The 9580-nt window shown below is 46.7% G+C and overlaps 1 protein-coding gene across 1 annotated transcript in view; it reads right to left on the reverse strand.

Moving 5' to 3' along the window:
• The window catches only part of asap3 (ArfGAP with SH3 domain, ankyrin repeat and PH domain 3), a 36573-nt gene extending 27991 nt beyond the window's left edge, over window positions 1–8582 (reverse strand). The window contains exon 1 of the mRNA XM_042105389.1: window positions 8556–8582. Within this exon, the coding sequence (XP_041961323.1) occupies window positions 8556–8582 (27 nt within the window). The remainder of the gene's footprint in view (window positions 1–8555) is intronic.
• Between the last annotated feature and the right edge of the window lie 998 nt (window positions 8583–9580).

The following is a 9580-nucleotide window of genomic DNA, read 5'->3' on the forward strand; positions in this document are numbered from 1 at the left end:
CCGGTTCGAACTCGACCAGTAGGCACGGCTGCCCCTAAAGGCTGATATTATGGCATACTAGCGCTACAGGCCCACCTACCCAGAGCAACTCAGGGTTCAGTGCTACCAGACTGTATTGGTTGACGTCAACAAAAGTCATAAACTAATTTTTTTGGCCTCATGCTGACAGTATAGGAAGTTAGCCTCTCAAGTCATCAGTGATTGCATTTCATATAGCATCAGTGCAGCTACATAATGCTAATGCTAACTGAGAGAGAGAGGAGAGAAGAGGAGAGAGAGGAGAAGAGAGAGAGAGAGGAGAAGAGAGAGAGAGAGGAGAGAGAGAGAGAGGAGAGAGAGGAGAAGAGAGAGGGGAGAGGAGAGAAGAGGAGAGGAGAGGAGAAGAGAGGAGAGGAGAGAGAGGAGAGGAGAGGAGAGGAGAGGAGAGAAGAGAGAGGAGAAGAGAGAGAGAGGAGAGAAGAGGAGAGGAGAGGAGAGAGAGGAGAGGAGAGAAGAGAAGAGGAGAGAGAGGAGAAGAGAGAGGAGAGGAGAGGAGAGAAGAGAGAGGAGAAGAGAGAGAGAGGAGAGGAGAGAGAGGATAAGAGAGAGGGGAGAGGAGAGAGAGGAGAGAAGAGGAGAGAGAGGAGAAGAGAGGAGAAGAGAGAGAGGAGAGGAGAGGAGAGAGAGAAGAGAGAGAGGAGAAGAGAGAGGGGAGAGAGAGGGGAGAGGAGAGAGAGGAGAGAGAGGAGAAGAGAGAGAGGAGAGGAGAGGAGAGAGAGGAGAAGAGAGAGGGGAGAGAGAGAGGAGAGGAGAGAGAGGAGAGGAGAGAGAGGAGAAGAGAGAGGGGAGAGAGAGAGGAGAAGAGAGAGAGGAGAGGAGAGAGGAGATGAGACCAAAGTCTCACCGCTTGCCAAAGTATTGTGGCGTAAGCTGCACTCCAAAGCAGAGGGAACCAATCAAATTTCACTCGTTCAAATGCAAATGGTTTATATGTGCAGCACCAGAGACTCACACTTTGACGTCATAGTCCTTCCAGCTCTTCTCCATCTGTTTCTTCAGCTCCTGAGTGATGCAGAGAGAGAGAGAGAGAGAGAGAGAGAGAGAGAGAGAGAGAGAGAGAGAGGGAGAGAGAGAGGGAGAGAGAGAGGGAGAGAGGGAGAGGGAGAGAGAGAGAGAGAGAAGAGAAACGGACACATGAGAAAGGATCCAGCTGGGCCGAGTTGGAGCCCAATAACAAACAGATTTATACAGTTTCAACTTTATTGCCTTATATGACTGGGGAGGTCCACCAGTGACCAGACATGACACTAAAACACACACACACACACACACACACACACACACACAGAAAAACAAACAAAAATATACAAACATACACATATACATACACACAACAATTCAAAACACACTCAGATACACATGCACACACACACACACACGCAAACACACCTCCTCATTCTGATAATGCAAAGGGAGATTAAGTGAGGATGTTAGTTGCACAACAGCAGCAGCAGACAGAGACACACCTCTACCGGCCTGTGAAACATGCATCACACTCACACACACACACACAAACACAGATATGTGTGTGTGTGTGTGTGTGTGTGTGTGTGTGTGTGTGTGTGTGTGTGTGTGTGTGTGTGTGTGTGTGTCTGTGTCAGAGGAGACGAGAGGAGGAAGGGAAAGGAGGAAGATGAAGATGATGAAGGTTTGCCGGAGACTCACCAGTCGACTGTCCCGCAGCTCATTCTTCAGCACGTTCTCCAGAGGGAAGGAGAGGATGTTGTTCAGGTTCTGCACCTGGGTGGACAACACAGAGAGACAGACAGCTCGTCAGAGACACTTGCAGACTTGCAGACTTGCAGACAGACAGACAGACAGACAGACAGACAGACAGACAGACAGACAGTGTTGGTATATACCATATATAACATAGTTCTATGTGTCAATGGTAATAGAGTATACATTTGGTTGTTCATATATACCATAATATACAGTTCTATATGTACAGTCAATGGTAATAGAGTATACATTTGGTTGTTCATGGCTTCTGATCTGCGGGGTCTTGTGAGCTCAGAGTCCTGCTCCATGCACTAGTTTTAACGTGTCAGTTCAACATAAATATGTGTTGATACGCATGACAGACAGACAGGCAGTTTTAACATGTCAGTTCAACATAAATGTGTGTTGATACACATGACAGACAGACAGACAGGCAGTTTTAACGTGTCAGTTCAACATAAATATGTGTTGATACACATGACAGACAGAGAGACAGGCAGGCAGACGGACAGGCAATCCAACAGTCTGTCTGTCTCATGCTGTACAACAGGCTATTCCACCTCAGGGAAGAGAGACAGAGATCAACACACACAGATATGGACAAAGGGTCTGGCATTCTGATGGAAAATATGATTAACACAGAGAGAGAGAGAGAGAGAGAGAGAGAGAGACTGACAGACAGATACACACAAACACACACAAACTGACAGACCGACGCACACACACGCACACAAACACACACAGCAACAAGGCTATGTGAAAGTCTACGTCTGATTCTATAATCACATCGCAGTTTTCCACATTTCCAACTCTGCTCTCTAGTTCCCAAAGACCAATGTGGAGGCTTTGATTCAGACAGAGTAGTTGGGAAAAGGGACATGTCAAATCACAGCAGAACACCTCAATCAAATATGTAAACTGAGACTGGGCTTTACGGATGGCAGCTGAGTGTGTGTGTATATATGTGTGTGTGTGTGTGTGTGTGTGTGTGTGTGTGTGTGTGTGTGTGTGTGTGTGTGTGTGTGTGTGTGTGTGTGTGTGTGTGTGTGTGTGTGTGTGTGTATATGTGTGTGTGTGTGTGTGTGTGTGTGTGTGTGTGTGTGTGTGTGTGTGTGTGTGTGTGTGTGTGTGTGTAAGCCCAAACCTTAAGGGGGTAATGAGGTGGTGGTGGCATTCTAGTGGCTACTGGCCAGAGGGTGGCCAATAAAAAACCTCAGCCGCTTCCTGTGAGTAAGGCATCCATAGTGTGCATGTGCGTTCGTGTGCGTGTGCGTAGACAGATAGATAGATACTTTACTATTGATCCCCGATTCAAGTGTGTGTGCGTCTGAAGGTGTGTGTGTGTGTGTGTGTGTGTGTGTGTGTGTGTGTGTGTGTGTGTATGAGTAAGTCATATCTGAAGGCCTTGACCTGTATGCCCCCCCCCCACCCACACATGCAGTAAACATAGAGGATGTGAGCAGGAGGACGGAGGAGAGATCCTATGTGCAACAACATGGGACTGGACAGCCTATTGGACAGACTATTGGACAGACTATTGGACAGCTTATTGGACAGCCTATTGGACAGACTAGCCTATTGGACAGCCTATTGGACAGACTAGCCTATTGGATAGCCTATTGGACAGACTAGCCTATTGGACAGACTATCCTATTGGACAGCCTATTGGACAGACTAGCCTATTGGACAGCCTATTGGACAGACTAGCCTATTGGACAGACTATTGGACAGACAAGCCTATTGGACAGACAAGCCTATTGGACAGACTAGCCTATTGGACAGCCTATTGGACAGACTAGCCTATTGGACAGACTGTTGGACAGACTAGCCTATTGGACAGACTAGCCTATTGGACAGACTATTGGACAGACAAGCCTATTGGACAGACTATTGGACAGACTAGCCTATTGGACAGACAAGCCTATTGGACAGACTATTGGACAGACTAGCCTATTGGACAGACTATTGGACAGAGTAGCCTATTGGACAGCCTATTGGACAGACTATCCTATTGGACAGACTATTGGACAGAGTAGCCTATTGGACAGCCTATTGGACAGACTAGCCTATTGGACAGACTATCCTATTGGACAGACTATTGGACAGAGTAGCCTATTGGACAGACTATTGGACAGAGTAGCCTATTGGACGGACTATTGGACAGAGTAGCCTATGACAGGCTAGCCTATTGGACAGACTATTGGACAGAGTAGCCTATTGGACAGCCTATTGGACAGACTAGCCTATTGGACAGACTAGCCTATTGGACAGCCTATTGGACAGACTAGCCTATTGGACAGCCTATTGGACAGCCTATTGGACAGACTATTTGGACAGACTATTGCTTATCTGCACATCACTCTCTGGCCCTGAGAGTGAGAGAGCACCTTAACAATGGAACAGGCCAACTCTGTCTGTGTGTGTGTGTGTGTGTGTGTGTGTGTGTGTGTGTGTGTTTTTATGTCTCTGTGCGTGTGAGCGTGTGCGTGCGCGTGTGTGTGTCTATGTGTGTGTGTCTGTGTGTGCCTGTGTGTGTCTATGTGTGTGTGTCTGTGTGCATGTGTGTGCCTGTGTGTGTCTATGTGTGTGTGTGTGTCTGTGTGCATGGGTGTGTGTGTGTGTGTGTGTGTGTCTATGTGTGTCTGTGTGCATGTGTGTACCTGTGTGTGTCTATGTGTGTGTGTGTGTCTGTGTGCATGTGTGTGTGTGTGTGTGTGTGTCTATGTGTGTCTGTGTGCATGTGTGTGCCTGTGTGTGTCTATGTGTGTGTGTGTGTCTGTGTGCATGTGTGTGTGTGTGTGTGTGTGTCTATGTGTGTAAGTGTGTGTGTCTGTGTGCATGCGTGTGCCTGTGTGTGTCTATGTGTGTGTGTGTGTGTGTGTGTGTGCCCCCCGGCCCCCCCACATAAACATAGTCAGTGGTTAGCAGAAGGACAAGCTCCTTTGGGAAGTGGAATAAAGAGAAACTAAGTTCATGTGTTTGTGCAACATATTACACAACTAAACACACTCACCTTCCTCTTAGTGGCTTTACCGACACACTGCCCTGACGTCACCAAAACTCCCCAACATTCTACTTGGCTCTCTGATTATGAGCGATAACCAATCAACCACAGGTTAAGTTAAGTTACTTTTTATTTGTCCTTGAAGGAAATTTGTCCTCTGCATTTAAGCCATCCGTAGGTAGTGTACACACACACACACACACACACACACACACACACACACACACACACACACACACTACACACACTAGGGGAGTGTGAGTGAGCTCATCAGGAACACACACACACATACTAGGAGCACACACACTCAGCCCCCTGATCCAGCGCCAATGGAGCAGTTGGGGTTACGGGCTTTGCTCAAGGGCACCTCATCCGTGTGTGTGTGTGTGTGTGTGTGTGTGTGACAATGCTGTTCAATCTCTAGCCCCACCGACATATTACCTACCAGTCAGGGATTGAAGCGGCCACCCTTCGGTTTCCAGTCAGGTAGGCCCCCACAACCACCTTCCACTAGGCCATGGGGTGGATACAACACTGGCCCCCACAAGCTCCTTCCACTAGGCCATGGGGTGGATACAACACTGGCCCCCACAAGCTCCTTCCACCAGGCCATGGGGTGGCCACTACACTGGCCCCCACAACCTCCTTCCACTAGGCCATGGGGTGGCCACTACACTGGATAAAGAAACTAACGTTCTTCTTCCGCCTCTTCTAGAGATGGACTAAGTGGAGTTGGTGATGAAATGAGCGCTACTCTGCGCTGCCAGGGGGTGACAGGGAAACGGGACGTTTTCTCCCGGTGAGGAGCTTCCTGTGGAAATGTGGTGAACAACGCTCCACAAAAGAGTAAATATTGTTGTATCTGTAGCAGGGAGAGTGGGGGGGCTGGCTTGTGGGGGAAACTGACAGTTTGGCCTGATTTAGCCGGTGCCTGGTCTCCCTAGAGACCGGATGATTGACAGCCTGGCAGGGAGACGGAGGCAAGGGGGCGGTCCACTCATGTGCTCCGTCTGGAATGCATTAGCATCGCCATGGACACTATCAGTAGGAGGGGTTCCGGAACTCTCCAGCACAAGAGGCCCTAGTCTGCAGCTGTTGAATCCCCACTGTCTGACCACAGAACACACACACATGCACACACACACACACACACACACTTTTGAGCCAATTCAGGAACACACACATGTATGCACGCTGTTATGTGTACACGTGTGCATCTGCAAACATGCTCACTTTAACTGTGCATACACCTCTGAGTCCATTGAAACACACATACACACACACACAGCTGTACAACCACTGCCTCTTCTGCACCAGATAAATCAAAGCATGAGGGGAACACACGTACAGATGTATGCTGGGTAATGGAAGCAATTTCAACACACACAGACACAGACAAACACACACACACACACACACACCGGATTACAGACTTCACGTCTTGGCTCTCTGTGTTGGCTGAACCCCGTTTTCGGGGAGACTCGAACCGTTAAATCATCTTTATTTCTGTGCGCCCGAGGTTGTGTGACATCCTACAGGACTAATGCTAGTCTCCTGCCTCTAGTTTATATGGACACCAGGCCGTATGTCCTGCTGAAGGTGATTTACTCCACTCTGTGTGCATGAGCAGAGACAGCTCCAATGGAAACCCCTGACCCCAGAGAGAGATGTCAGCCACGTTTCCAGTACACACACACACACACACACACACAAACACACTCACTCACTCACTCACGCACACACACACACACACACACACACACACACACACTGTAAAATAGCAAAGACAATAGCCCAAGACTTATTGACTTATTTTAGATTTTATTTTTAACAAGACTATAGCCCAATACTTATTTTAGATTTTATTTTTAACAAGACTATGGCCCAAGACTTTTATACAGTTGTTCTAGAATCAATGTCTTGTAACCTTGTTGTTTGAATGGTCGATATTTCACAATACAGTTCTTCTACAATCACTTCCTATTCAAGCCTATTGCAGTCCAGCATGACTAGCCTAGAACCAGTTTGGGTCTTACTCACAGACTACTAAACACCGCAGGCATGATTGGGAGAAAGGCCAGGCCAGACTTTAGACATGGGGAGAGAGAGAAAACATCCAAGTGTGATCTCACCCCATTCAGAAACTGAGCCGACTGAGTAAGCTGCTTCTTAATCCACTTCAATTGAAGAATTAGTCTGTCTCGATCCATAATGCAACCCAGCGTCTTCGAGACCCGACTGTATCAATCCATAATGCAACGCAACGCCTCAGAGACCTGACTGTCTCCATACATAATGCTACGCAACCCTCTGGAGAACCTTCGGAGAACTGATGTGGACTCACAGCTCCTGAGTCACATTATGTACCATTACCACACAAACCACACCCCCAGACACACACACACTAGTTAATCTCCAGCAACTCCATACAACACACACACCAACTACTTACTGAACATGCACACGTGTGTATGAGTATACCCAGTGTTTCCATCGCACAGGTGCACACACACATACAATTGAATCATTTTATTGGAATCCTAAAGATATAATTTCACATCCAAAAGTGTGTACTAAGTGTGTGTACAAGTTGTACCAGTCCAACATGATGTTGATGTCTCCAAGCACACACACACACACACACACACACACACACACACACACACTCACCAGGTTTTTGAAGAGTGCGGTGACCTCACGTGTGAAGACGGCCAAGTTGAGGAAGCCAGTGGAGACCTCGTTATTGTCCTGGCACAGGTGGCTGTTCCCCAGGTTCTCCAACACCTCTATATACTGGTCCTTGTTCTCCACATGCGCTGGAACACAAACACACACACACACACACACACACACACACACACACACACACACACACACACACACACACACACACACACACACACACACACACATTAGTGCTTTTATTTGGATTAATAGTAAGACGATGGTGAAGGTGACCGTGACTGTGAGGAAGAGGTCAACTGAATTCACAAGATCAAAATGCAATTTTATGCAATTCTATTAAATTATTTTTAGTATTTATTTACATAGTGTTTAATAATAAATAATAAATTAGTAGTTTTGCACCTTATCATATAGACAATTTGGCAAAACAACTCAAATGTGTGAAAATGTGTTCATTCTCGGTTGACAACATATACACATAATGCCACAGACTCAACATATAATAACACCACAGACTCAACATATAATACCACAGACTCAACATATAATAATACCACAGTCTCTTCTGACTTTTTGTTTTGTGTGTGTGTGTGTGTGTGTGTGTGTGTGTGTGTGTGTGTGTGAGAGTTCATGGATGTTCCCAAGGCCCCAACACACAAGAACAACTCAGAGATTGATTCAGGCGGTCTACCAAGGATTCATATTTCAACAGATATGCAAGCACTATGCAGGCTGCACTGACATTGAGATGTATACACACGCACACATACATACACAGATACACTCGTATATACATACATGTCACACACACACAAACACACGCACACGCGCACACACACACACACACGCGCACACACACACACACACACACACACACACACACACACACACACACACACAGTATGGGGCTCAAAACACAAAACTAAAGATAAGCAGACAGAATCAGTCAGAAACTCTCATCAGAGATCTCCAGTCTAAGGGGGTTAAACTCTCTTTGAGTCAGTGGTTCCCTGAAGTAAAAACATGTGCTTTTGGTAGTCAGAAAACCAGAGACTTGGAGCCTACATGCAAACAGCCAATCAAAACACGACCATGTTTTTCAAACCTCAACATCTGAGTCATCTGCAGGCATAACTGTGTACTGAGCTGGAATGAGGAGGTTGGGTGTGTGTGTGTGTGTGTGTGTGTGTGGGGGGGGGGGGGTCATGAAGAACTATGAGGGCCCTCACAAAGGGAGTGAGTGCTTACTGCGGGTCTCCGCTCCAAAAGGGTCGTGACCTCCCCCTTCACTTACTCAGACTGTTTGAAATGTTTATACTGGAAGGCTAGTACTCCCAAGGTAATGACACCAAGATATTTAACTTGCTGTAAGCCATATGTTTCAATACTGAAGTTCATTGTCTTTCACAGAGACGCATAACTAACATTTAAGTGCATAGAGATGGATAACATAAGTGCATAAGGATGACAAGCATAGAGATATCTCACACTGGTAAATAGAGATATCTCAGGTGTATAGGGAATGCATGCATATGCACAGACATGGCCAGCAAGCATAGATGTGCAGACATGGCAAGCACAAGTGTACAGAGAAGGGTAGGGGTAGAGGTGGCTAGCACAGGTATAAAGAGATGGTTAGCACAGGTGTAGAGGTATACCTAGCTAGCATAGGTATTCAGAGATGGTTAGCACAGGTGTAGAGGTACAGTATACCTAGCTAGTATAGGTATAGAGAGATGGTTAGCACAGGTGTAGAGTTATATCTAGCTAGCATATGTGTACAGAGATGGTTAGCACAGGTGTATAGCCAACACTGGTCTATAGTGGTTAGCACAGGTGTATGATAACCAACACTGGTGTATATGATAGCCAACACTGGTGTATAGTGGTTAGCACAGGTGTATGATAGCCAACACTGGTGTATAGTGGTTAGCACAGGTGTATGATAGCCAACACAGGTGTATGATAGCCAACACTGGTGTATAGTGGTTAGCACAGGTGTATGATAGCCAACACTGGTGTATAGTGGTTAGCACAGGTGTATGATAGCCAACACTGGTGAATAGAGATGGTGCAGAGAAAGAGGGAAAGTCCTGTTCCCGCCCTGGTAAGGTCTTGAGTTGTATAATC

Source organism: Alosa sapidissima, chromosome 1 (genome assembly GCF_018492685.1).
Source record: "Alosa sapidissima isolate fAloSap1 chromosome 1, fAloSap1.pri, whole genome shotgun sequence".
In the NCBI taxonomy this organism is placed as follows: domain Eukaryota; kingdom Metazoa; phylum Chordata; class Actinopteri; order Clupeiformes; family Clupeidae; genus Alosa; species Alosa sapidissima.